Here is a 27773-nt window from a genome sequence, read left to right as displayed (position 1 = left end):
AGCCTCGCCTGTGGAATAAGTTAGTTGCCTAAGTTCTTTGCCTAGTGCGTAGTCGCTTAGTTCTCCGCGCTGTTCGCTTCTGTGCCGTCGATTTTATGGTTCTCTGTAATGCTGTGTTGCTCATATGTGGGCCTGTCCATGATGGCAACGTTTGTAAGGACTACTACCCAGTGATGTAATAAAGCAATTTACTTTGATTCCACATTTATTCTGTGTATACCAGCTAGTGTATCCTGGGACTGGTACTATATCACAGGTAATGCATAACACCCCGGTGTGAGTTTGCTGTGTTTATGGCTAACAAATGTCGGGGCGTTACAGTGAAATGAAAATTTTTTTATGTCACATCGGACGTTTGACTGGATGTCGAAAGGGGTTTTCGGACACGAATGAAAAAACTAATTTCATAACTCGCCTGGAAACCGCGAGATGAATCTTTTGAGCCTAATTAATCCGTCATTAGTACATGTGAATTACTGTAGCACTTATGCCTAATCATGGTCTAATTAGGTTCAAAGATTCGTCTCGCGATTTGCATGCAAACTGTGCAATTATTTTTTCTTTTTATCTATATTTAATGCTCCATATATATGTCCAAAGATTCGATATGATGTTTTTACGAAAAGTTTTTTTGGAACTAAACAGGCCCAAAGAAAACACATGCGATGATAGTGAGGGAAATATATATACCTTCCTCACTGCCTCGCTGACATTCGTCGTCGCATCTGGATCGCGAAAGTAGGTCCACCCACGAGCAGCCATAGTGTTGAGTTCATCGATGTATCTCTCCCAGTCAATGGCAGAACAATGGCAATGCATACGCTTGAACTCTTCATCAGTAAAGTCTGCATATCCGTTAGGGCCATAAGGGATCGTCCTTGGCTCTAGTGCGTTAACCTTGTCTGCCCACAGGGTGGCCTCCTTGAATACTTCGTAGCGGCGAGCCTTCTCCTCCTCAGTGCTGTATGAACGGCCATACTCCTTCATCAAGTCATGGAACCTGGCCTTCATGGTCGCCTCATCGACCTTCACCTCCTGCTTCTTAATGGCTTCTTGGTAGTCTCTCGCCTCCTTAGCAAATGCCTCATCGTCCGGGAGAGTCTTCCCATGTTCGACGTAATTGAGATAGCTAGACCACAGGATCTTGCCATCTTTGTCCACGAACCCTGCCTCGATTGCTGCTTCCTTGCTCAGGTAAGGCTCCTTGCCGGCGTCCTGGGCAGCTGGTAACTTCTTCGTGACTTCCTCCTTATCCTCCTCCCTAGCTACAGGTTATGTACAGATAGTGGTAGTGGCTATGGTTAAGTTACATGGATCAGAGCTAAATATTCCCTTTGTTTCATATCATAAGACCCTTTAAGTTTGATCAAGTTTATAAAAAAAATATAGTAGTATTTTTAACACAAAATAAATATATTATTAAAATATATTTAATGTTAGATTTAATGAAATCAATTTGATACTTTAAATATTTCTAAATTTTTCTATAAACTTTATCAAACTTGTTAAGTTTGACTAGGAAAAAATTACTAACAAACAATGAGAAATCTTGGCCTTTTCAGGATTCAGATTGGATGACATATGGTAGGCATGTCACAAGGTGACATAGCTCAGATCTCAGCCCTCCAAAACAAATCCAACGGCTGAGATTCGTCCACGTCATCACGAGTTAAAATTTAACTCGTAGGAGTAAAAATTTTACTTGGAGTCAAATTTTATTGGAGTTAAATTTTAACTCGTGATGACGTGGACGAATCTCAGCTGTTGGATTTATTTTGGAGGGCTGAGATCTACGCTATATCACCTTTAACATGCTTATCCTATGTCACCATCTGAATCCGCTTTTTCAATTCATACCTCCTGACTTGTCAGTGTTTTGCTTGAAACACAGAATTGTGGCCGCCAATCCAACCAATGAAGCCGTGGCTACAACAACAGAGCCACCACCAACGGCGAAACCCATCTGTATCGCGTAACGAGATGAGAGACATATGAGCTGCGAGTGAACAAAAGAAAAGATTTTCGATTTGAGAACCGGGTGAGATGAGAGACGAACGGAGTGGAAAGAGTGAGCTGCTGGCCTCCCCGCCCGAGTGAGGATACCCAGCGAGGACTCCGCCTGCGCACGGGGGATCCCGCGTGGCGAGAACCCCCTCCGGCTTCGGGTGAGAAGGTAACCGATGGCCCGGAGCGACATGGCCGCGACCGGAGAAGCTCCCCTTCTTCCTCCTCCTCCGCCCGCCTCCAATCTCGCCTAGTCGCCGAGATTCGATTCTAGGGTTTTCTCTCTCGTGACTTCCCTTCCCGATCGACGTACGCACACTACAGTTACGGCCCAGTTTGTAAGGCCCGCATATAGATCCCAGCCCAATAGGGCTCAACTATAATGGGCCCGTTCCAATCGAACGAGTACCACGCGTGCGTGTGGGCCCTGTCGTCGAGAACCACCGTCACTACCTGCACCTGCACGGGCCCGATAATAATAATAAAAAAGAAAAAGGAAAAAAAAAAGAGAAAAATCCAACTAGGCGGAGCCATTCGCCCCGCACGAACTCCGAGGCGCACGACCAAATGCGCGCCGCCGCCGCCGGCCGCAGCGTCCGCCTCCTCTAGGAGCGACGGCCACCACCGCCGTATGAGCCTGTAGCCCGGCGCCGAGGTCCGCGAGCTTTTGCTTTGGGGGGTGGGAGCTAAGCTTTGCTCCCCCCTGTGCGTGCGGGCGGGGGGGAGCGGGGATGAAGGGCCAGGGTGGCGGCGCGGGGGCCCCGGCGAAGAGGCGGTGGAGGAGCGTGGCGGCCGCGGCCGCCGCGCTGGCGCTGCTGTTCCTCTCCGTCGGCGTGCCGCTCGCCGTGCTGCTCGGCCTCCACCAGCGCTTCCCGTCCAGTCCGTAACCACCCACCCCTCTCTCCCCTGCCAAAACCCTACTTTTCTCTTCAGCCTCTCCGCTCCCAGATCTGGGCTTCCCGTCCGGCTCGCCGGCTCGCGCTCGATCTAGGGGCTCATCAACTCTCTCTCTATGCTCCCCTGACTCGATTTTGTTTGTATTTGTTTTGTCTTTTGATATCACAGTGTATTTGGCCGACGAGAGCGCCGTGTCGGTGAGTGTCAATTGAGATTGAAACTAACTAGTAGCTCATGCTTAAGCCATTTGATTTGTTTAATCCATTGCTGTTAAGATTTTTGCCTCATGTTTCTGTTGCACAGGTGTTTGGCGGCAGCGAGGGTGGTGGTTGGGAGCCAAATACATCGCAGGTAGGGGGTGTGCTCATGATTGCCATTTCTGGGATATTTTTGTTCTATTACCTGAAATGTTCCAATCACATGGGGGTGTGGTTAGGTGTATTTATCCTAATTAGGTTTGGTCAATGATGACTGATGGGGTACTACTGCGGGAAGAGAATTTAATCTTTAGATCAGTGATGCATTTTTTTTTCGCAGGAAAATGACAGGCTGCCAGTCAACGACACGAACAAATTTCCGCCATCGATTGAAAAGGTTTGCATTTGAGCCCATCGGCCGCAGCTGTTTCTTCTCTTTGTTCATGCGTGAAATTTTATCCAAGTAGAGTGCTTGTTGTGAGTTGCTATCGTGCCGATTGTGGTCTCATGGGTAGTGTTTGAGTGGAATTGCCTTTTAATACATGGTCCATGGCCCCATTTTTTTGGAAATGTCAGTCTGCTTTTGCCATATCATGGATCTTGTTTCACATGGCCCTCTTTTGCATTTCTACTGCAATCAAGGCACTGTTTCTTTCCTTTTGGCATGTAAGAGGCTCAGAGCTGAATGGGGTTTTGAACTTACTAACTGTTTGTCACTATGTCCCAAAAATTGCATTGCATCATCTGAAAATCTTGTCTATCTACCGAAACATGCAATTTTTTTTTGCGTTACCTAATTGATTTAGTTGTTCGTTCACAGGACTGGAGCAAAACAAATACCGGTAATTCTGATGCAGAAAGCAATGGGACCAACAATCAACCAAGTATTGACAAACCGATTAGCAATACCTCAATCCATCCAGGTAAGCAGGGCCCATTCTTTGACCACTTATTTAGTTTTAAAATTTTAAATATCAAGTTACAGCTTTAATTCTTCTTGTAATGTGCAGGCCTTCCTATCAAACAAATCGTGATCTTTGATGATATATCATTACTGAGTGTAAGAGCTAATATGCTTTACAGTTATTTTTAACATGCCCTTGTCTGTTCGTGCAGTAAATATATATGCTGCTTTCGCATGAATTTCTGAGCAGGGCATGTGATATGCACCTTGCTTTTGCAATATTTTAAAGAAACATTTCAATAATCCTTTGTAACTTGTTTGCGGACTTGCAGAATTATCATATATTACATACTTTTTATTTTTCACCTAATGTTGCAGAATACTGATGCTGATCCTAAGGACAATTTTGAACAAGGTTTACCTGGTGATGAGAGTATAAAATCGTGCCAACTAGAATTTGGAAGCTATTGTGTTTGGTCTGTTGAACACAAGGAAGTGATGAAAGATTCTGTAGTGAAGAGACTTAAAGACCAGCTCTTTGTTGCAAGAGCTTACTATCCAAGCATAGCAAAACTTGAGGGGATGGAAAAACTTTCACATGAAATGAAGCAAAGTATCCAAGAGCATGAGCACATGCTCAGCGAAGCCATATGTGATGCTGATCTTCCTGCATTGTAAGTAATCTTCCAGAAATACTTTCTTTAGTTCTCATTTTTAAGCTATCATCTTTAATCCATAAGGCACTGCTAACTTCAGAAATTGATATTTTACCATACATGAAACTGTTGGGTATTTAAGCAGCCTGACTTTGCACCAAAAATGGTCTACCTACTAACTGTTGTGCTTCACTGTTTGTTTTTTATTTTCACAGATTTTGATATCCACTGTCGTCTAATATGCACGTATACAAGATAACTTATGCATAATTGACAGCCTACAGTTGATTGAGCATTACCTGAATGATTCCTTAGGATTATCTCTTTCATCACCTAGCATGTTCGTAGTCCTTATTATTTTGTGAAATGTATTAACACTCTGTAGTTTGATCGAATAACATTGTATTAAGCTAAAAGTGTGATATTGGGATGAATAATTTACCAATAATTGTAGCAGTAAGTTCTAAATGATGAGTGGACTGATGATCTGATGGCTCAATGTGTTATACAGATTCACTTTGGAACAGAAAATTTCCCCATAGGTTTAGAGTTTGCTATAATGATTATTTGTTTTGTTATAGTGATTATTTGTTATTTTTGAAGCCATGGAGCCAATATGGCAAAGATGGAGAAGACAATAGCTGCAGCAAAATCATGTCTGATAGAATGCACTAATTTTGAGAAAAAACTGAGGCAATTGCTTGATATGACTGAGGATGAAGCTCATTTTCATGCAAGACAAGGTGCATATCTTTACCGGCTTGGAGTTCAGACATTACCTAAGAGCCTCCACTGCCTTTCAATGAGATTGACAGTAGACTACTTTAAATCCTTTGCTGACATGGAGTACTCCAATGTGCAAAAGCTTGAAAATCCAGTTCTCCGGCACTATGTTATTTTCTCTACCAACCTTCTTGCATCTTCCATGACTGTCAACTCGACTGTGATAAATTCTGAGGTATGATATTACTTTTGTTGTGTAGACCATGTGGTCTCTTGAAATTTCTGCATCATGACACTCACCAGTTCTTTTCAGTGTTTCAGGAATCAGCAAATGTGGTTTTTCATCTTGTTACTGATGCACAGAACTTTTATGCATTTAAGAATTGGTTCATTAGAAATTCTTACAAGGAAGCCACTATCGGTGTTCTGAATTTTGAAGATTTCCAAGCAACACATTTGGATAATAGGAGAGTTGAACACTTATCACCATATGAGGAGTTCCGCATCGCTTCCCATAGCAATGCCCGAATTCCAAATACCCAAATGAGAACTGAATATATTTCAGTGTTTGGACACTCTCTTTTCTTGCTTCCTGAGCTGTTTAGCAATCTTAAACGGGTGATTGTTTTGGAAGATGATACTATAGTCCAGAGAGACTTGTCACACATATGGAATCTTGATTTGAAAGGAAAAGTGATTGGTGCTGTACAGTCTTGTCGAGTTAGATTAAGGCATCTCAGACCATACTTGGTTGACTTCCCATATGATGCTAGTTCATGTATCTGGATGTCTGGAGTGAGTGTTATTGATCTCAATAAATGGAGGGAGCATGATGTGACTGCAGTTCGTAATCGAGTACTCCAAAAGGTTAGTATTGAATAGTGATGCTTAGCAGCTGTCTTTTCTTCTCTCTTTCAAGAATTGTTTTTAAGAAACTACTTTCGATGTTATATTTGACATAAGGCATATTCCTCATGGCTATACTCTTGATTTTCTGTTTGTGTTCAACTGAACTTACCCTACTGTACCGTGATCTTCACTAATAAGATAAACTTGCTTGAAGCCTTGAAGTTTATTTAAGATATGTATTTTTTTTCTTGCACGTTTGGCCTGTTAAGCGAAGAGCTGCAAATTCTTAACTGATACGGTTGTGCCTATGTCTCACTTTTGACAGCTGCAACATGGCCCTGAAGCGTCATGGAGAGCTGCGGTGTTACCTGCAGGCCTGCTTGCTTTTCAAAATCTGGTCCATCCTATTGAAGCACAGTGGATCCAGTCTGGTCTTGGTCATGACTATGGAGTCAATCATGGTGCTATAAAGAAAGCTGGCATATTGCACTACAACGGCAACATGAAACCGTGGTTAGAACTCGGCATACGGCGATACAGGAAATATTGGAGAAGGTACCTGCCAAGGGATGATCCATTCTTGATAGATTGCAATGTGAATCCATGAACAAGGCAATTTTGTTAGTCCTGGAGTCCGGAAGTCCATGTTCGACGAACAGCACCACCTTGTGCGATAGCGAGAGTTCACTGTATGCGGGAAATTTGATGAGAGGAGAGGGGCTTCAGTGAGCACCGCCCAAACTACTGAGGATCTTTCAGGATGCTGCTGAGATATGAAGTAAAATTGATTTTTTTTTGCAAACTGGTCGTCTACCGTGGTATGTTGAGTAGTAGTTCCATTTGTTCATTGATCAATGTACAGTGAGGATTGGACAGATGCTGATTCGTACACCAGCATCACAAAATGGGTGAGGGTGTTGTAGTTTAGGAGAGCCTTTTGGGGCTTGTAGATTCAGTAGATTAGGATCATGGGGCATTAACCCAAAAAAAATACTGCATATATTCTGTGCCCGTTCTGTTGAAACCATGCTTGGAATTCGTTGACTTTGATAGTACTCATACCCTTGCAATGGTGCAATATTCATCATCTTTCTCTAAATGACCATCAAGATCCATAGCTCATCTTATTTCCTGAAGTCTTTGATGCAACTATCCAACTCAGGCCGTTCTTCATTTCTTGGGGCTGCAATTAGAGGTTAAAAAAAGACTAATGGTTTTTATTAAATACTAATGTATAGTTTGATTCGGGATGATGATTGGCAGTAGAGTAGGGGGAATTTGAATTGGAAGTGATTGATATGATAAGTAGTACTACAAAGTGATAAATAGTACTCTCTTCTTCCCTAAATATAAGAGATTTTGATTGGATGTGACACATCTTAGTATAAGAAAGTTGTCCACATTCATTGTACTAGGATATGTCACATAACCAAAATATCTTGTATTTAGAGACGGACAAAATATCTTGTATTTAGAGACGGAGGGAGTGTAGTGTAAACATTCTTCTTTAGATGCACTATATTATACTCAGTGCAGTAAAAAAATTGTATACTTGATGTAGAATTGTGGATACAAGCATATATAAGGATAAATATACCCGAGCTGGCAACTGACGAGTTGGCCCAGGAGCCACAGTAGTAGTAGTACAATACATTGCATATGTGACTATTCCTACGTGGGCCCACTTGCAAGAGACCAGTCTGGCTTTGGCACGCACGGGTGATTAGCTTAGTGCTTAATCACCATGTACTTTGTGCTAATCAAAAGGGATTAAAACTAGCTTCGATTAAGCACGCGCGTGAGGCGGGGAGCACCACGTCCACGCGGACACCGCGTAGAGCGGCGTGCCCTTCCACCCCAGCCGCACCGTGCCGTCGTGGTCTCCCGCCACCGTGTAGCCCAGCCCGCCCGGACACGCCGCGGCCACCAGCTGCGCGCGCCCGCCGCCGCCGCCGCCGGCGTGCGCGAACCCGTGCCGGGCGAGCACCTCCCGCCAGCTCCCGGGCCCCTCCCGGCCGCTGCTCCGCGCCGGCCCGCCGACGGCGAGCACGTTCGCGATCTCCCTGCCGAGCACGCCGTGCTCCGCCAGATGCCTGCTCGCGTCCTCGCCGTCCGGCCGCGACGCGCCCATGGCGTCGAACACCGCCGAGTAGTGGTGCAGCGCGGAGACGAACCTGTCCAGGAAGCGCCCGTGGCCGCCGCCGCCGCCGTGTGCTCTCTCCTGCTCCACGAGCGTCACCGCCGCCGGCTCCAGCCACCGCACCAGCCGCATGGAGGCGCCGTCGTCGCCGGCCGCGTCGTACATGGCGTGGCGCAGCCAGTGCACGGCCACCGCCTCCCCCGGCCTCCTTCCGGGCATGTCGGCGACCGCGTCGGCGTCTCCCGGTCGCTTCGCGACGGCGTAGAACTCGAAAAACATGCACAGCTTCCTCGCCAGCCCGGCGAGCTGGTTGCCGGTGTCGTGCAGCACCGACGCCGACATGCCGAAGCCGGTGACGCGGATCACCGGCGGGCCTCCCGGCCGCGCCGCCAGTGCCGGGAGGAGCGAGAGCCACTGCAGCGCGCCGCCGGGGACGACGTCGAGGTCGACAATGTGGACGAGGCGCTTGCCGTGGAACGCCTCGAGGATGGCCTGGTTGCACGCCAGGTAGGCGAGCCGCGCGAACGGCGCGACGTTGTACAGCGCCCGGAACGCGGCGTTGATGGCCCCGCACGACGGCGGCGGCGCCATGGGCGCCACGACGCCGACCCACGACCCCACCAGCCGCGCCGCCATGGCCCTGGCGAAGTAGGCCACGAGCCGCTCGCCGCACGACGCCGCGTACGGCGAGGCCATCTGCGACAGCTCGAGCAGCGCCCCGTTGGCGCCCGCGAGGTTGCCCACCGACATCGCCGCCGCGCACTCCATCAGCAGCGCGATCATCCGCACGCCGTGAGCCTCCTCCTCATCCTCCACCGCCACCTGTTCGACGTCGGCCCCCGCCATCGCCACGCCCGTCCTCTCCTCCGCCGCGCCGCCTTCCTCGGAGTACACCTCCTTGCACGCTCCTAACTCCGGCCGTTGCTCGAACGTCCCGGCCGCCGCCGCCGCCGCCGGCGGCTCGACGAACTCCGGCGAGTCGTCCTCGCCGGCGCAACCCTCATTGGCTTCAAGAAATCGGTGGTGATGGGACAACAAAGGCTGCTGCAGTGGCAGGTTGCTGCTACTGCTGCTGTATAGATACTGGTGATGATCAAGAAACTGCATCAAGCCTAGAGAATCTTGCATGTCTGAACCTCTTCCCGTCATAAGTTGATTTATCAAGGATCAATCAATCAAGTAGGGTTTCTGCATAGCTGAAGATGAGTGGAGCAAGAGAAAGCAATGTGCTTATATATACTCCCTCCGTCTCACAAAAAACAAACCTAACTGGATGTGACATCTCCAGATTCATTGTACTAGCTAGAATACATCACATTCAGTACTAGGTTTGTATTTTGTGGGACGAAAGGAGTACTTTTTGTGGCAACCAGCAGAGGCTGCTTGCTTGTTTATTATCAACCGCAATCAAATTTTAAATTTTAAAACTTAATTTTAGAATATTAGCTGTAGCTCAAATAAAATGTTTCCATTACCTTAAAATAACTATAGTGTGTGCAAACTCCGTAGTATCCAATACGTAACTTAAAATATTGAATAGGGAGGATATCTAGTCCTCTGTCTTTTCCGAATTTTTTCATAACTATTTATGTACTTTACAATTGGAAAGAGATTAGAGCGCCCTAGTTATCATTTGAGTAGTATTACTAGGTCAACCTGGAAGCTAGTGGCAGTGTGAGAGCAATCTACACGGCAGGAATCTGCGAAACATCAATCTGATGATTCTTTGGCTGTATTCAGATTGGCCAGTGTAAGCTTGGCCGGTACAATGAGCCAGCAGAGCTGCATGGTTTTGGTAAGAGTCTTTGGTAATTGGTTAATTAGCTCATAGTTTCACTGAATATTTAAGCAGCTAATGATCATCCTGATCACATGTGTACATCAATCCGGTATTTTCCAGAAAATTCAGAGGTAAATTTATTGGAGCAAAGCAATTCTGCATCTCTCTACTAGTATCCAACAAAGCTCCTGCAATAACAGTTAAGCTCGACATTGACACTTCAGATTACAAGATTGATTGATGAACAAGTCATTCTGATGTGTAATCTTGCTAAGGAGAGAAAAAAACTGGGTAGGATGTTAACTCCTAAGAGGTTTCAGAGTACTGACATTTGACGATTGCGATGCGTAATTTTCTTTGCTTTTCTCAAGGAAAACCGAAACCGAGCTACTAGAACCCCTAAGAATTAATCGAAGTCATCACATTTCATGATTGTGATGTGTAATTGAGAAATGAGTAAGAAAATAGCTTTGAAGCAGTAGCTTCTTCCTAATGGCGAGCTGATAGATCACTTGGTGATCATCGCTAGTTGAGGACGAGTCGACGAGGAGCTAGGCTGCGCTTGCAGGCAGCGAATCAATGGCTGGCGATATCATCAACCAATTTGGCCAGTTAGCTTGCTTAATTCTTCAGCTACTAATTGAGTAATTGGCCGGACTAATTGGCATCAAGCAGCAGAATTCCAGCATCAATCTGCCGGTGCCTCCACATGTCAAACTCATCGTTTCCTATGTGCTATTACACACTGAACTCATAGTAGTTTGCTACATGTTTAATTGTGGTCTGTTAATTTGACCTGGTATTGTTACAAGGCCATGCGAACATATTTATATATGTATATATCCTGCTAATTAATTCAGGCTGACAAGGCCATGCGTAGATGTACCGTGCTAATTAATTCAGGATATATGCATCATCGATCGATGACAATGTAATTAAACTACGTATATATACTGAAGCTGATGATGCCTACCGCTTGCCTTTGTCTGCACTTACATGGACGCATCCAGGAGATATTGCAGAGACAAACCTGGCAAACAGACGACGATCAGGACCAAAATCCAAGTGATTAGTGACTGATTTTGCATTTCTTTTAGATAATACTCCCTCCATTTTAGGTTATAAGATGTTTTGAGTCAAAGTCAAATTGATTCAAGTTTGACTAAGTTTATAGAAATAAAATAGTAATATTTTCGACCCAAGATAAATTTATTATAAAAATATATTTAATTATTAATTTAATAAAACTAATTTGGTAATGTAAATTTACTATATTTGTCTATAAACTTAGTTAAATTTAAAGCAGTTTAACTTTGACTAAAGGCAAAATATATTATAACCTGAAACAGAGAGATTATAAATGTATTACATCTTGGCCTATTCCATAATACACGGTCAATGAGTCTTTAAAAGAACAAAGAAAAAGAGTGTGGGACATATCTACTCTTAAGTAACAGATTTTGTACGCACGAGTGGTTTTCAAATAATCAATTGATTGATTACAGTTTAGTTAATCATCAAACAAGCAAGCTAGTAAGCATTTGGCTTCCAGACAGCGTTGCATCTCCTTTTACCCAAGTCCTAATCTGTCTTGACGCATTGACTTCGGTTGGCGCTGGACATGGCCTTGACCATCCCCTTGCAGATCTTCCGGAACCAGAGGAGGTTCATCGCCGACATCGCCGGCGGCACCGCCATCATACTGTAGAACCCTAGCGGGAACACCGTCCTCACCTGCAAATTAATCGAACAGCCAGGAACTAATTTAACAACAGACTGTCACAAAGCTGAACCCTGAAGAGAAGACGATTGGTTGATTATGATTACCTGGTCGAAGTGAAGGTACACATGAGCGAAGAAGTATACGAACAGTATGACGCGAGCAACCTGCATACAAGAACAAGAAGATCAGTATCACTTGGAGTATAAGTGAATTGTTAGTTTTTTTTCATCATTTTAATATTTGGGTTGAATTGGTAGTTATATGCAACTCAATAAGGTATCGTTAGTTTAAAAAAAAAAACTCAATAAGGTATCGGAGCTACAAGTCTCAAGTTCAAATCTTGTCGGACGCACACTTAAATAAATAATTGCAGCTTCCATTCCATGTCTGAGCACTCAAAAAAATTCAGGCATGTTTTGTTTTTGTTGTTATTTACTATCGGCTTAGTCTTTTATATGAAAATTCAATTCTGTTTTTTTTGTTGTTTACTTATTGGCAGTCCTTTAGATGAAAATTCAGGCGTGTTTTTTGATGAACAAAAGATGAATTGGTTGGTGCATGGAAACATTTACAAAGAGAAATTATACCAGCCATCCAGCAAACAGTGCCACCCCGTTGTACAGGTAAAGCTTGGAGTCCTTCCGGCCTGCAAGATCAAGGTACCTGCATTTTCAGAAAGAATGCATGAATAATTGTGATCTCAGACATGAACAAGCAAGATGATTAATGAGCAATTTGGGAAAACTGAATGAGTATTACCATCTGAGGTTCACGAAGGGTGTGGTTGCTTCAGTGATGAGGACCATGAGGATGTACACGTGTCCTTTGCCACTCAACAGAGCAAGAGAGATTGCATACATGGACAATCCATGATGCAAGAGCTGAACATATCAATACAATCAGAATAGATTGTTAACTTGTGTCACCTCAAATTGTAGTAAAAGAAAAAGGGACAACTCAGAACATTAACACTTACATATTCCTTTCCTCCTAGAGAAGGGAAATGCCAGAGGATCATCAACAAATCTGTCAAGAAGTAGCCCAGGGATACCTGCCAATAATTAAAATTTCAGACATTTTGGGACAGATATCTTTCTCTCTTTTCTCCATGGTTTCCTGGATGCGTAGGGCTGCAAACTTACACCAAACATGGCATCAGACATCCATGATTTTCGATCAATTATGATGGCACCATGGACGTCCTTACTGAAGAGGTCAGATATCACCAGCAGATAAAAAGAGACTACAGCAGCAACTAATGCGTGGAAGGTAGAGAATCCCCTAAAACATGGATAAACGAGTTGTAATTACTAGCATGAAGAGAAGTGAATATGCATCGCTACTGTTAGTTGATTTTTAGATAATACTGCAATTAGTCGATAATAAGAACCTGTCAAAGATTTATTGAAAAAGACCTGTCAAAGAAAAAGAAAGAGAAAAACAAGCAAGCTCCAATTAATCACCTGTTGTTCCACTCAAGTTTGTGCAATTCATTCAGTCCATTATAACCCTTGTAGCACCGGGAGCTAACTTCACGAGTTATATCATATACCTATAAGAATGGAGTAGAAGCTAGTCAGTGCCTCAGTGGCATAATACAAAATATAATGCAGAATGAATTCATCATGTAGGCTCAGGAACAATTGATCCCTCCTCTTTTTTTCCCTATGTTTTCTTGTTACCATTTACCATGCATGTACTTCTCAAGCTACCTACCTAGCCTTTTGACAAGTAAAAAAAAAATGAAAAAGGTAATCTGGTATATCTCTTCACATACTAATCCGTATTGGTGATGGAGGAATTCACAAATTATAAAGGTAATCTGGTCCTTAAGCATTATTGACGGCACGATTCCGTTGGCTACCTCCTCGACTGTGTGGTACTAAATGCTGACATAAGTAGTCTTCAAAATTGAAAAGGAGTAGTGATTCATAATTCACTCATATTCAGTAAAAAAAAGTAATAATTCATTCATATTTTTAACACCATGTATCACCCAAGTAGCAACTCCTTCCATTCCCGAATATTTTAAAAAATGTTAGATTCTCTTATGATGGAAAATTGTGTGATTATATTTTTCACATAAGGTAATTTGATAATATAATATATTTTGAATTGTTTTATAAATTAATTAACGGAAAAAGATTAGTCAAAGTTTGATTGTGAATAGTGTTTGGTGACAAGTTTTTGGGAACGGAGGGAGTATCAAGGCTAGATTGCATTCAACAAACGTCTACGAGTCCAACTAAGCTGTCACTATTAGTTGCTTTGCTCTCTGCAGAAGTTAGGTTCAGTACTTGTAATGGCTGGTCTGCATACATTGCAAGAGTTTTTACAGTCGAATAATACTATTCTTCCTACATTAAAAAAAGAAGAAGAAGAAAAGGTGGGACGTTCCAAGCAGAAAGACTGAGCTATGGAAGTCAAGTGCAGATTGATGGTGATACTTTGCCCTTTTTGGATCTCAAAAGTTGGATGATAGAAATGCATAAATTAATATCAGTACTGAGGAACATTTCACAAATTTTCTTTTTATAACGAAAAACCGAAACCTGATTTAGTAGTTCGACCTCTAAAAAGGTAAATACAAGATGGGATTGCTCATCTCACTAGAGAAAATACACTTTAGGCAGTTTAGCTTTACCGTGAAGATGCAAATTTGTAGCAAAATTTTAGGGCTATTTTGTAACGCACGATTAAAAAAAAGGAGAAATAGAAAAAACACACATGATTGCAAAACAGGTTGTTTGATTAGGCAGTAGGAGATAAAAGAAATATAGTCAAAGGAAATTTTCAAAAAAGTTGGAGCTCTTTTTAATTTTTCTAAATCTCTATAATATTGTCCATTTCGTAGGATTTTTTTTTTTAAAAAAGATTGATTTCAAAGGCCTTCATAGGAATTTCTTCAATTTCTTTTGTACAATATTGAAATCCTCTAAGTATCTTATGTTTCCTCTACAAATCAAAGTAGGACTTACTGGGAATGCACTCTCGTATCTAGCTAAGCAATGGAAGAGATCGATGGAACAACTTACCGCTGCGCACATGAGGATCCCAGCAAGAACAGAAGCCGGCCACACGATCTGCTCCTCGGGCCCAAACCTCACATCCATGTCCACCGCTGCCAAATCACTCTGCCCTTCGATCTCCTCCTTCCTCGATCTCGGCGGCTGGCCGTTCGGTCGAGACGATGAAAAGCTCCCCAAATCAACAGAAGCCAGAGGATCCAATCCTTGCAGCAAGCGTTTGCAAGTCCTCGAAGAGAGGCGCCCCGGGCTTAAATGGGCAGAGCTCGATCGCCATGGATGGGAGTCGTGCGCGGCGACGGTGACCGAGGGAGACGGTGGACGACGAAGCGAGCTAACCGATTGAGTCGTCCGCGTACAACACCCTCTCTTCGTTTTTTTTTCTCCTTCCTTCAAAAAATCTTCTCGCGTCAGCCGCCGTCGCGCCGGACCGATCGACAACTTAGACCTGACTCCACTGGGTCCCTTGACTGGTCTATAATACTGTTTTTTTTTTTTTTACCAACGGCTACAACGAATGTCAATGGGAAAATATATAGTGCAAACCATACACACACACACACACATATATATATATATATATATATATATATATATATATATATATATATATATATATATATATATATATATATATATATATATATATATATATATATATATATATATATATATATATATATATATATATATATATTCGAAATCTAGAAAACTGCCTTTGAATTTAAATATGAACGTCTAAGATTTATTCATGTCACCAAACAATAAAAATTTTACTCGCAAATTCAATCATGAGTAAAAATGTTGGGAGTAAAATTTTTACCCTTGATGATATGGACAAATATCGGGCCTTCATTTTTTAATCCAACGATAGTTTCTAGGTTTTCACCACATATATAATTTGTACTTCCTCCATTTCAAGTTATAAGTCGTTTTGACTTTGGTTAAAGTCAAAATGTTTCAAGTTTTATCAAATTTGTAGAAAAAAAGAGTAACATTTTCAACCCGAAACAAATTTATTTTGAAAATATAATCAATTATTGATTTGATGAAACTAATTTGGTATTGTAAATATTATTATATTTATCTATAAACTTAGTCAAACTTAAAGTAGTTTGACTTTGACCAAAGTTAAACGACTTATCTATACTAATATAAAAAGGAGGAGTTGTACCCCTCCAATCCTACATGCCAAATCACCCGGATCAATCCCTACCGTCCGTCCGTCATCTAATCTAATCTCATCCATCCATCCGGTGAAATCACCCAGACCGCATCTAATCCATCCATCGTCCATCGCCCGCGCAATCCCCGCCACCACATCCTCCCCACGCTAACAGAGGCACCGCGCGAACAACACATCTGCCCTATGCGCTCACTATGCTGTCACACCCTAATCCGGCACCGCCGTACAACGGCACCTGACAGGAGCGTGTCGTAGGAATAACGGCGCGAACCACTTCCTACGAAACCGCGATCTCAGTACCAGTCCCAGGACATAGTGCTGGTACCCACGGTGACAAATATGAATCATTGCAAATCCTTAAAATAAATAGAGGACTTATTTACCTTAACTTAGGTTGCAGCTCAAGACAGCCTGAGAATACAACCGAAGACACAGACGAGGAAACACCAGCAACAGCAGCAGCAGCGGAACCAACGGTCTAACACCCAACACCACAGGCGACAGCTGGGAACCAGGACGAAACCCTAATCTTCACTTCACTTCATCTTTACTTCAAGGCGGAGGAACTATATATATTTATATAGAGCAAGGTGAGTACTTTCATACTCAGCAAGTCACGGGGACTTAGGTGTTTAATGCAAGCTTAGAAGAGAGGCAAGGTTGTTTTGTAAATCCTTTGTTTGAAATCATTTTTGAAATCACTAAGTGATTTATTTCTTTTTAAGTTTGGGTCGAAAAGGAGACTTGCGTCTCGATTCGACTTAAGAGATGCTTTTCAACAACTCAAATGGCAATGTATCGACCCCCCGAGTCAGATCATTACTTATCGGCTTCCAGAGCCATTTCACTTGATTAGGCGGCTCCCAGAGCCTTTTTCATTTTCTCGGACTCCCAGAGTCCAGCTGCCCAGCAGCAAAGCAATCCGCTTCCACTCGGGAAGCCTAGTCTATGATGCCCGCAGACATCCCGAATCACACAGATTCGTTTCTGACCACTCAGGTCATCCATCTGCCACATAGGCTGATTCTGGTTACGATTCCCAATCCACAACAACTTTTCACAAAGTACAGGCAAACAAATCTACGCAACGGGAACCACCTCACACCCGCCCATGACCGTGGGTACGGCTGTTCGAACAGTTAGTTAACCTCTGCAGAGGGGTACACTTTACCCACAAGATACGAACTTACTCCAGACACTGGCCGGTGTCAGAGGCTCGCGACAAAGCCTTTCCCAAGCCGACCCAGGGTTACCTCATGCCACATAGAAGGATCAAATCCTCACATAAATATAGGCCATTTTAGTTTTCACAAATCAAACTCCAACCACCTCGATCGGTAATTCAGCAAGCTTCTCTTCCTTGCTTACCAGGAACCCGGTTTGGCTCCAACCGACCCCGCCCTGGCGTTCCCAACTATTGGCATGCGAGGTTTCCCTGAACCGACTAGTTACTTAGCCAGGGTGTCCCATTCCACCTTGTGGTTGCACTTTGATTATGCTCGATGCGTTTCCCACAGGAATCGGTCCTTATATGCGAATACGGGACAGTGCCACATAGGCACAACCCCCGCATCGCGAGTTTTCACAATTCATTTTATTTTTAAACACACCGACACCACATGTCGGGTTTTCAAGGCTTTACAAACCCATTTCCCAAGTTTTCGATAAACAACGGTGTATGTGGGATATTTGGTATACGCGCTCAGAGAGCACGGATACCGTGGTACCACAAAGGTGGAGCGATAAGGAGTCAGGGTAGTACAGCCTACAGGAATTAGTGCGACTACTAGGTAGGTCTGTCGGTTTGGCATGCAAACCGAGGCCAAGCAAGTTAAACGTGAGTGATTCTAATAATGCAAGTTGCAAACAAAATAATAATGACTTTCCAATTATAGGAGAAATTGATCAAAGGGTGACTTGCCTTGCTCAAGGTCTTCACGAAGCTTCACGAATCTCCGAGAAAACCACGATTGACGAAAATCCGGTAACCGCAACTATACGCAAACAATCGAAAACCTACACAAGACCCAAAAGAAAGATCCTATTTAGCCTAATTAATAGTGCCATTAAATAGATCTCAATTTTACGGAATTACTGGAAGTGGAACGGAGTCAATCGGATGAGCGGTTGGGAATATATGGATTTTCAAAGTTTATTGGATTTACTAATCAAAGGAAAAAGGATTTAATAATTTATTAAACCCTTTTTGGAAAGAAATTGGAGGGATGTGATTTAGACTCCCTCGGGCGGCTTGGGCGTGGCCCGAGAGGAGAGGCGCGGCTCGGCCAAACTAATGGGCCGGCCGGCCCAGAGAGGCGGCCCAAGGGGCGCGGGGAGAGTGAGGGAGAGAGAGGGCCGGTGGGCCGAGTCCACCTTGCGGGGTCCCGAGTGGGGCCCGCTTGTCGGTGGCGCGGCTCATCGTGGGAGCGGTGCATGTGGCGCGCGCTAGGGTTCGGATGGGAGTGGCGCGCGGTTTGGTGCACCGGGTGGACCGAAGGGTGGCGGGCCCACGCACAGCCGTTAGGCTTTCCGTGGACCGAGCGCACGCGAGCGGGGACGAGGCTGGCGGGTTGACTTGGTCTAGCCGACGTGGCGCCTACGTGGCGGCCGCGTCGGATGGCGAGAGGAGGAAGACGAAGGCTGGCCGAGATGGACGGCGGACAGCGGCGCGCGTCGGCGGGGCGGCGCGAGGCACGGCGGGAGGAGGGAATACCACCGGAGCGACAAGCGGATCGAGGAGGAGTGAGCCTACGGGACGGATTAGAAGGGGAAGGGCCGACGACGACGAATCGCGACGGAGGTCACCGCCTGCGAGGGAAAGAGGAAAACTCGCCGGGAGAGGAGAGGGATCGATTCACGGTGGTGGGAACATCTTCGGGGTTCAAGGAATCCGTTTCCGGCGCCTGATGGGACGGAGGAGCACCGAGGAGAGCCGGCGACGAGCGGCGGCCTCCGGGAGCGGACGGCAATGGCGGCGAGGCCATGCCGGGCGGCGGCGGGGCTCGGGGTAGCGTCCACGCGCGTTTGGGAAAGTATAGGCTAGCAATCGCGCAAGCTAGGGGGGAGGAAGAGTGGGGAGGGAGAACAGGAGCTACCGCGTCGGGAGATCGCTGGGAAGAGCGTCCGACGGCACAGGCGGGATCACCTCGGTCTCGGGCCGGGGAAGGGGAGGGAGAGAGGGCGACCAGAGTCCTCTTTGGCTCCGCGCGCACGCTGGCTTCCCGGCACACGCGATGGCGGAGGAAGGCGAGGACGGCGGCAGCAAGGCGGCGATGGCACTGCAGCGGTGGAGACTGAAGCGGGAGGGATTGAGAGGAGGGACTCGGCTTTATAGTGGAGGCGAGGTCGGTTCGCGCGGGAGGTCGGTTCAAACCGACCTTGGGGCGGTCAAGGCGGCAGCTGGCGGTCGTGCTCGGAGCTAGCGGCCAAGCGGCGGCAGAGGCGGTCACGGGCGTGACGCCGGCTAAGGAAAAAGGTGAAAAGAGGAGAGAAACGAGCTTTGCTCCCTTGCTATTTTGGGAGGAAGGAGGATATGAGAACGAGAGAGAGGAGCACGAGCTCTGTCTCCTGGTTTTGGAAGGATGCGGCATGGGGGCATCGGAACCAGGCGATGACAGTGGCGACGTCGGCAAAAGGCGAGCGGGGCTGGGTGGCTGCGCGGCGCAGGCGCGGCAAGGCGGACGGCGGCAGCGACCGGCCGGTCGGCCACGCGCGCGCGCGCGCGGGAAAGAGCGAAGGCGGTGGCGGGTTTGAACGACAAAGTGGCGGCGCGGAGCGCGGGCGAGAGAGAGCGAGAGAAAACGAGAGAGAGAGATCGGGGGAGAGAGAGAGGCGCTTTCTCTCAGGTAGGGCACGTGCAACGCACATGAGGAGGGGAGCGGGCTGAGAGGAGATGGGCCGGGGAAGAAGAGTCGGCCCACTGAGCCAGAGGGAGGTAGAATAGACTTTCACAGAGAAGGCTGATTTGGAGAGAATTGGAGTTTGGATTTGGATTCAAATTCGATATTCGAACTCGAGGGTTCAGGGAGGAATCAAGGAAGGCTCAAGATAGAGTTTGGTATTTTTCGGAATTGGGAGCGAGCGTTTAGCGAGGATTCAAAGGATGCGACTGAATTTCGGAATTTGATTTGGAGACTTGAATCGGAAGAGGAATTTGAGGTGGAGGATTTTGATTTCGATGAGAGGGAACAACGAGATTTGAAATGAGATCTTGGCACGACTTAGACTCGCACACAAAGAACGAAAATTTTCGCAATTAGGATTTTACCGAATTAGTTTTTAACGTCTCACGAAAAGCGGAGCGTTACATATGCCATCTCCTTTCCCTCGATCACACTTGGCTCCACTCGCCTGCATGCGCTCCTCTCCATCATCTCGGACGCGCCGGTCCTCCGCTCCACCACGCTGTGTTGACTGTGCTTCACTCCATCACCGTCCCGGCCGCCGCTCCACCCCGGCGGCCCGGCCCCCCACCCCCTCGGCCACTCCATCTCACCGTTCCAGTCGTGCTCCACTCAACCACTCCATCACCGTCCCGGCTGTGTCGCTCTACCAATCCACCTCTCTGTTTAGTCATCGTTCCCCCTGGCCGTGGCGGCAGCCGCTCACCCTCGCTTGCAATGCGAGATGGATACAACAGTAGGACTCATGTGTCTGATTCTTGCTAGCATCGCCATCTCCTTCCTGATTTACGCTCCATACTACTGGGGTCTTCGTCTCCATGTCCGCTCTGGACGATATCTGCGTCGATCAGATGGCAAGCGCTAGGTAATTCCTGATCTTTTTCTTTGGACAGTCAATCTGATTAATTAGCACGTTTATGACTTTGATGGCATCTTTTCCCCTTTCTATTTGCGTTTGCAGCCCTGAAGGCTAGCTGTGCTTGCCATTTTGTCATTTGAGCATTTCATCAAGTAGTTGGTAGGCAAGCGCTGGTAAAAACTGCACTTTTTTGTGGAGCAAGATTATGAACTGGCTACTTGCCAACAATTTGGGGTTTCTTGATTGCTGAGAAGGAGATTCGGCCATTGATCTCTTTCTTGAAGCAACTTGTGGTGGTCATTTCTAGGAATCTGAAGCAAATGATTATCTCACCTGATGCATGCGAACTCTGTTCCCCCATTTTCAACTATGGGAACTTGATTATCGAGAATGACTGCTAGAGTAAAGTCATAGAGAACACAATATTCTTGCCGGACTCTAAAGTTCATTTAGTCAAGAAGCCATTTGGGATCTCTTGGTTCATGGAGATTGGCACTGGTCAGCTTGCGGCGCTAGCTGTGTTTGTCTGCATTTTTGCCTGTGTAGGCATGGCTGATAGCCAGAACATCACCGGTGATGGTTCAAGGCTAGCTGAGGTGTGCACTGTTCACATTTGATTTAGTTATTGGGAGAGCAGTGGTGTTTCCTATTGAGCTCTCAAATAGGTATCGACAAAGATATAGGTGTTCTTCCTGGAACGAAGCTGAGCATTATAAGGCATGATACCAATTGCAGTGGTTTTCTTTGATCCATGAAAGGTTTGGGTTTACTTCTTTTCCACCAAGTTTTCTTTTATAGAATTGTCCTTAATAATTTACTTGTAATTTACACATTAATCTTTCATTTTCAGAGACAAAAGTAAAGTTTGTAAAGTTGAATGGTATATTGGTATGCAATTATGCATGTAACTATTCACTGTGCATTTGCAATTAGGAATTTTCCCTTTTCTCTCCTGCAAAATTGTATGCCAATTTTTTTGGAAACTCTTTCCAAATATGTTAGTCCTTTCTAGATTATCCATCGCCAAATATACTATAAATTCTACAACTTTTGTATTGATACAAATTATTCTTAAATTGAATTTAACTTTACAAAGTCTGGACTTGGGCTTGCATTGCCCATTAATTGGATTTGAACATGCTCTACTCATTTTTTTTTATTTACCTCAGATTTGTCCATTGGGTCGCATCCCACATATTTGCATGGTCTTCAGTTGCTAATAATCTTCTGATAATTGATAAATGTTCACAGACTGCTTATATCTTAGTTTTATATTTATTGTGGATATATGACCAGTGCATGCTCACGTTTTGACATGCATTATATACTATGACATGCGACATAATATGGAGCATATTTTCTTTTGTTTTGTTCATTTTCATTTTTCTTCAATGAACATCGAGAGCATTGCACGAGCATCTCATGACAGGAAGATGGTTGAAGTAATTCTCAACTCCATTCAACATGGTTGAAGTAATTTTCAAGTCCATTCAACCAGTCTATCTATTTTGGATGGCATGTCCAACCAGTCTTATAACTAATCAATTAGATGGAGCAATACAATTTGCGATCTTTTCATATCTGAAAGTTTAGACAGAAACTAAACTGTCGTATAAGCTAAGAGTCAATATGGTAAAAATCTTGTAATTTTGTATGAAATTGTAGAAGTTGGTCACATACGTCCTGCTCGACTGTCTTTCAATACCGATGCTACGGTGCATCATCTGAGCTTGTGCTGCTCTGTGTACTGCAAAACTAATACGGAATTAACATGAGGTAGTTAGTTGATTCCCAAATGAACCTACATGTTGGAGAGAGAGAGAGAGAGAGAGAGAGAGCTATATAATTGGAAAGGTAGGCTCTAGCAATTTGAACCATCTGAGATTGAGAAAGTCATTACTGTCAGAAATACTTCAATAGCTGTCTACAATGTTTAACTAGGTTAAATAATCTAGGCAAACTGTAGGTAAGTGGTTTTTTCATGTATGCTTTCATTACTATGCAAAATAAGAATCATGAGTGTCATGATAGTACCTGTAGCTATATGACACGCATCAATGCAGTTCTGCTTATGATTGGCAATGATGAATATCGATTTCTGATATTGTCATGCATGAATAAGCAATCAAGAAATACAGTACTAAAATTAGGGGACTCATAAGGTTAGGAAAATGTATCCAAACGGGATACCGTTCTGTATCATCCCCCTAAGGTTACTCCATGCTTAAGAAAATATGCATGTAGCACTACTGTTTTCCTTCAGGCCTGTAAGCTTTCTTTGAAATAAAAAATGATTTGTTGGTGCTATTTGTTTGTTTAAATGTAAGTTTTCTTATGACTCATTTTTCAGGACGACAATGTTATATTTTCTCTTCTACAATTGGATGTTAATTACCTAGAAACATTTCTAAAAATATCGAGAACTAAAATGAAAATATGTAAGCAGTTATTTCTTCGCACCAAGATCTATTGCATTTTTTTGGTCGATCCAAGACAAATAAAAAATGGGGCTGTCTATATAGGAATCGAATGATTTCTGAAGCTCCAATCATGCAGATTTTATCTACCATAGGATGCACATCCAACAACTCAGAAAAAGTGATACAAATAGATATTACACTTAAAAACAGATATATTATTTGATTATTTGAACGCCATTTTTTTAAAGCCCAAATCTAGATCCAGATCCATAAAAGCCCAAATCCATATCCAGATCCATAAAAGCCCATTAGTAAAAAGAAGGCCCAAAATACAAAATTTGAATCAAACACAAATAAACAAAGCCCATGATTTTTTCGCCCATGCGAATTATTTGAAGGCCCAAGTCCATATCCAGATCCATAAAAGCCCATTAGTAAAAAGCAGGCCCAAGATACAAAATTAGAAGCAAAACACAAGGAAATAAAGCCCAAATTATAATCCAACAGCCTATCCAAAAAAGTAGTAGGGGCCAAACTTGGAAGCCAAGTAGATGAAAAACATGTCACATGAATCAACCATGTATGGGACCACACTTTTCAATCCCCTACTTTTCAACAGCACTATTAGTTCACAAACAGATCTAGCACGAATCAAACATGGAGCTAGGAGAAGAGAAAGAAGAGAGAAAAAGAGGATCCAAATCGCAGATGGAAGGAGAGAGTACAATGTCAGAATCAAAGAGTAGTTCTAGAGGAAAGAAGAAATCAAAGACAACTTCTGAACAGAAAGTTGAGATCCATACAAAGGAAACACAGAATCTGGCGAACACAAAGAAAAAACAAGAGGAAGGCAAAATCAAGAGAAACAAGAAGGCTCCAGTTCAAGGTTAGTTCAAGGCTCCAATTCTTATCCCCTATATACAATTCCTGAAAAAGATCAAAGAGAGAGTTTAGGTCAAATATACAATTCAAAAGAATACATGAAATTGCTGAATATGTCAAATGAAACAAGGTTAACAATCCACTTTGCTGGATAAATACAACAACTCAGAACTGAAAATTTCATATGTTTGCTCTGTAGATCTGAACTATGTAATGTTAGAAGTAAAACTACACTGCATTCAGTACTACGAAACTGCATTCTGGATGATTGTATTACTGTGTACTATTGATGAATACCAAACTAACTTTATAAAAAAACATGACAGATTGATTAATCTTCCAACCTTACTGAATTTCACTCTGAAGATATCACAGTTATACAGTTATACAGAAATATAACAACTAGGCCATATAGCATATCCTGAATTGTCATACATTCAATTTTATCAGCATAATCACCATATTAAACTAATGACAAATTCAAATCTCAATGTCAACCACTTGTCTCATCCAACTCAATATTACATAAAAGTTCAATATCTCATACAGCACAAACAAAAGAGCCAATTCATATGAACTCACAAATTTCTTAACATGTTACAGTAAAAAAGTAATAAAATTACATACAAGAATCACAATAATTCTAGTATTAACTCATTGTAAAAAGATTAGTTCAGTAAACAAAATAGTTTAGCTCACACAATCATGCACAAATTCAGGAACACATTCAAGATATGTTTTAAACTCAAGACTATCTCAGTTCAATGTTTCTCTCATCATCAGACAACAAAATGAAGATTTCAGATAATAGATCATTGTTGATTTGTTCAATGTCTCAAAATAGAATATAATGAAACTAGTTACAGTGAACTTGTATTACAAATATATAGAGTGAACACTACAATTTCAATTGAAAATACATGTAACTACAAAGAAACAATGTAAAATTCATATGAAATCATGATCTAATGCAGTTTCAATCTCAATTTCAAGATGATTTCAGATTTTTCGAGCAAAAAACAGGGTATCAAATACTTCAAAAGTAGTACATATGTAAAAACCAAAACAAATCATATCTAATTGAAATAGAAAGAAATAGAAAAGAAAAAGTGCCATCAGATATTATAAGAAAAAGTGCCATCAGATAGTTTGTTCCATAAGTAAATTTTAACTGGAATTACAGTAGCATTATACTCAAATTGAAATACTTATTTACTGTAATACTACTTATGGAACATACTCATACAGGTTTGAAAAACATTTAAAGACTATCTTGAATATTTCTTTACAGGTGTCATACAAAAGGACAAAGAATGCAAAAGTTCTAAGGAAATAGAAGGAAAAAATATAGGTAAACAAGAGTTACAGTAAATTTTAACTGGAATTATAGTAGCATTACACTGTAATTGAAATACATACTTAGTGTAATATTAAAATTATTTTGAAAGAATTATACAAACTGATTCATTTGTTCACTTCAGTATCTATAATCAAGTATCAAATTGATTGTAGTTGGATTTTTAAGTAGTTACAGTTTCTGTTTACTGGAATTATAGTATAATTTCTCTGTAATACAAATATATGTTCACTGTAAATGGACTTATGAAAAAGATTGGGAAATACACTCTATGTTTCAGAACTTGCTGGTTTAGAAATTCAAAAGTTCTTTGCAATATTAATTTATTCTTTCTATGCAGGTGGCATACAAAAGGAGAAACAAAGCAAGAGTTCTATGGAAATAGAAGAAAAAGAATCAGGTGAACAAGATAATTTCAAATTTTATTCACAAATAAGAAGATTAAAATGAGTCTGAAATTTTTTTTAAAAAATGCCATCAGATATAAAAAAGCACTTCAAAGCTCTGACAGAAATGGATACAGAGATTATAAGTCAATCGAATCTGACAGAAATTAACACAGCTATGTTGAGCTCAGGTAAGAAACAAAAAATTATGTAGTTCAATGTATTTTTAAAAAAATGACAAACATCTAAATGATCTGAACTATATACTTTCAAGTGGGTACTTTTTAAAATCTAAAATATTAACATTAAAACTAGTTACAGAGAAGAAGTAATAAAAATACATGTAACAATAACTGAAAATACAGTATCTATCTTAACTTCCTTCATAATGATTTTTATTTTGCAGGTATCACAATTGAATTGTCAGAAGGAGAAAGAAGTATTCAGTCAAAACAAATTCAGAATATGAAACAAAGTATTTTGACAGAGTATGAAACAACTTTTGTAAACTCAGGTAAGATCTTACACAGGTATTCTTATTCTATTTCAGAACAATTCTTTCATTACAGTTAATTTGTATAAAAATTACATAAAAAACTGTAATTCCAATACTAAAAATTTCAAACTGGAATACAAATTTACTCTAATTTTTAATGTTGAATCAATCAATCTATTGCAGGCATAACAGGTAATGAGGTAGGAATAAGCAATGCTCTGGATGAACCAAACACAGGTAACAATTCAAAATGGAATTGAACAAATGCATAATTCCTTCAGTAAAAAAACACAAAATGCAAAAATTACAGTCAATTTGAAACAGAATAAGAATAATTTTAAACTTCAACTTGATTGTTATACAGTTTGACTGGAACCTATATATAATTTGATCACAATTACTTTAATTGCAAATATAACAGATCATATTGGATTAGGAGCAGAAGATGCAACAGTAGAAAAGCAAAGTATGGATAATTCAGCAAGTGTGACAGAAGCATTTGTTGATTACAGCAACAAATATTCATATGATGAATTATCTCTTTTCGGATCAATGAATTCAGTAAGTTCATATTACAAAGTTTTTGCTATTAAAGGAAAAATTTGAAGGTGGTAGTCAAAATACTATATGAAAATTTATTTGCAGGTTGCAAATATGTCGTACACAAGCTTAATGGAACAAATCATATCATCACAGCCTACGATTTCTGATATGCAGGTAAGAAAAACAATATTTGAATATCATATATAATTTAGTTGTAATATTTCTGTTTTTATTGGAATTTACAGGAACAAAATTCAGCACACTCTACTTTTGTTGCGAGTCCAAGTGCATTTCAGGTATGAAATATTAATTATTTAATTGAATCTAATAATTCAAATTCAAAAGCAAATAAGTATTGATATAAAAATTTTGTTTTGCAGAATTCAATGATATTAACAACAAATCGTACTAATGCTAATATTGAAGAATGGAATAATGATGCGGCAAATGAGGCATGTTGTCTTGGATGTATTACTTCCTGTTGTAGTATTAAAAATTATGATAATTTTAGTAAATTTTAACTTTGTAATGTAATTCAAATTCCAGGAAGATGAGAGTAATGAAGAGGATGCAATGGATAATTGGAATCTTGATATATTCAATTTGTTAGATGGTGAAAAGGTAATTTTTGTTGTTTGTACCTTTTTCTCTAGATAACAATGATTGATGATTGAAGTTTCATAGTCTGCAAAAAAAGAGTACAAACATTAATATTTCTTAAAAAATTAAATTGAATAATTCAGATTAGCAATGAATAGGCTAGAAAATTAATTTCAGAAACTAATGGAACTGCTTTTTTTTTGCAGGAACCAAGTTCAATGGATAATCATCGATGTACTTCAG

The 27773-nt window shown here is 42.2% G+C and overlaps 4 protein-coding genes and 1 long non-coding RNA gene across 6 annotated transcripts; 2 read left to right on the top strand and 3 right to left on the bottom strand.

Moving 5' to 3' along the window:
* Positions 1-564: 564 nt before the first annotated feature.
* LOC107277766 (uncharacterized) lies at positions 565-2345 on the bottom strand. Its single transcript, XM_026025768.2, has 3 exons — positions 2057-2345; positions 1858-1963; positions 565-1265 (listed from the first exon to the last, which is right to left on the bottom strand). The coding sequence occupies exons 1-3, from the start codon at positions 2195-2197 to the stop codon at positions 565-567; spliced, it is 948 nt and encodes a 315-aa protein (XP_025881553.2). The 5' UTR covers positions 2198-2345.
* A 139-nt stretch (positions 2346-2484) lies between these two features.
* On the top strand, positions 2485-7329 carry LOC4339139 (probable galacturonosyltransferase 7). Of its 2 annotated transcripts, none has more exons than XR_010741690.1 (10): positions 2485-2883; positions 3070-3098; positions 3205-3252; positions 3439-3495; positions 3919-4021; positions 4109-4158; positions 4381-4676; positions 5262-5616; positions 5695-6248; positions 6556-7329. XR_010741690.1 is itself a non-coding variant. In XM_015782357.3 (10 exons), the coding sequence occupies exons 1-10, from the start codon at positions 2736-2738 to the stop codon at positions 6835-6837; spliced, it is 1914 nt and encodes a 637-aa protein (XP_015637843.1). In that variant the 5' UTR covers positions 2485-2735; the 3' UTR covers positions 6838-7329. The 2 variants fall into 2 exon arrangements, 1 of the variants encoding a protein (XP_015637843.1); XM_015782357.3 differs by having other exon boundaries at positions 5703-6248.
* Positions 7330-8016: 687 nt separating this feature from the next.
* LOC107275603 (scarecrow-like protein 23) lies at positions 8017-9498 on the bottom strand. Its single transcript, XM_015783165.1, has one exon. It carries the CDS (start codon positions 9496-9498, stop codon positions 8017-8019), a length of 1482 nt encoding a protein of 493 aa, XP_015638651.1.
* A 1964-nt stretch (positions 9499-11462) lies between these two features.
* Positions 11463-15267, bottom strand: LOC4339138 (uncharacterized). The gene is made up of 8 exons (XM_015782603.3): positions 14909-15267; positions 13337-13425; positions 13016-13154; positions 12850-12924; positions 12633-12754; positions 12461-12536; positions 11978-12037; positions 11463-11884 (listed from the first exon to the last, which is right to left on the bottom strand). The coding sequence occupies exons 1-8, from the start codon at positions 14984-14986 to the stop codon at positions 11732-11734; spliced, it is 792 nt and encodes a 263-aa protein (XP_015638089.1). The 5' UTR covers positions 14987-15267; the 3' UTR covers positions 11463-11731.
* A 5156-nt stretch (positions 15268-20423) lies between these two features.
* On the top strand, positions 20424-21757 carry LOC136356754 (uncharacterized). The gene is made up of 2 exons (XR_010741695.1): positions 20424-20852; positions 20949-21757. It is a non-coding gene; the product is annotated as an uncharacterized lncRNA (long non-coding RNA).
* Positions 21758-27773: the final 6016 nt, after the last annotated feature.

Source organism: Oryza sativa, chromosome 5, assembly GCF_034140825.1.
Source record: "Oryza sativa Japonica Group chromosome 5, ASM3414082v1".
NCBI classification, from domain to species: domain Eukaryota; kingdom Viridiplantae; phylum Streptophyta; class Magnoliopsida; order Poales; family Poaceae; genus Oryza; species Oryza sativa.
Note: the sequence above shows the minus strand (reverse complement) of the source record. Positions and strands in the feature narration are given on the sequence as shown.

What these genes read in the sequence shown, in the direction of transcription:
- LOC4339138 (XM_015782603.3), bottom strand. Translation starts at nt 14,986, where the DNA reads ATGGATGTGAGGTTTGGGCCCGAGGAGCAGATCGTGTGGCCGGCTTCT. An exon ending in GGATCCTCATGTGCGCAGCG is followed by an intron (nt 13,426 to 14,908) that starts GTAAGTTGTTCC and finishes CCATTCTTATAG; the next exon opens with GTATATGATATAACTCGTGA. An exon ending in CACTGTTTGCTGGATGGCTG is followed by an intron (nt 12,038 to 12,460) that starts GTATAATTTCTC and finishes TCTTGTATGCAG; the next exon opens with GTTGCTCGCGTCATACTGTT.
- LOC107275603 (XM_015783165.1), bottom strand. Translation starts at nt 9,498, where the DNA reads ATGCAAGATTCTCTAGGCTTGATGCAGTTTCTTGATCATCACCAGTAT.
- LOC4339139 (XM_015782357.3), top strand. Translation starts at nt 2,736, where the DNA reads ATGAAGGGCCAGGGTGGCGGCGCGGGGGCCCCGGCGAAGAGGCGGTGG. An exon ending in CCGACGAGAGCGCCGTGTCG is followed by an intron (nt 3,099 to 3,204) that starts GTGAGTGTCAAT and finishes TCTGTTGCACAG; the next exon opens with GTGTTTGGCGGCAGCGAGGG. An exon ending in GGGAGCCAAATACATCGCAG is followed by an intron (nt 3,253 to 3,438) that starts GTAGGGGGTGTG and finishes TTTTTTTCGCAG; the next exon opens with GAAAATGACAGGCTGCCAGT.
- LOC107277766 (XM_026025768.2), bottom strand. Translation starts at nt 2,197, where the DNA reads ATGTCGCTCCGGGCCATCGGTTACCTTCTCACCCGAAGCCGGAGGGGG. An exon ending in CAGCTCACTCTTTCCACTCC is followed by an intron (nt 1,964 to 2,056) that starts GTTCGTCTCTCA and finishes TACGCGATACAG; the next exon opens with ATGGGTTTCGCCGTTGGTGG. An exon ending in AAACACTGACAAGTCAGGAG is followed by an intron (nt 1,266 to 1,857) that starts GTATGAATTGAA and finishes CATAACCTGTAG; the next exon opens with CTAGGGAGGAGGATAAGGAG.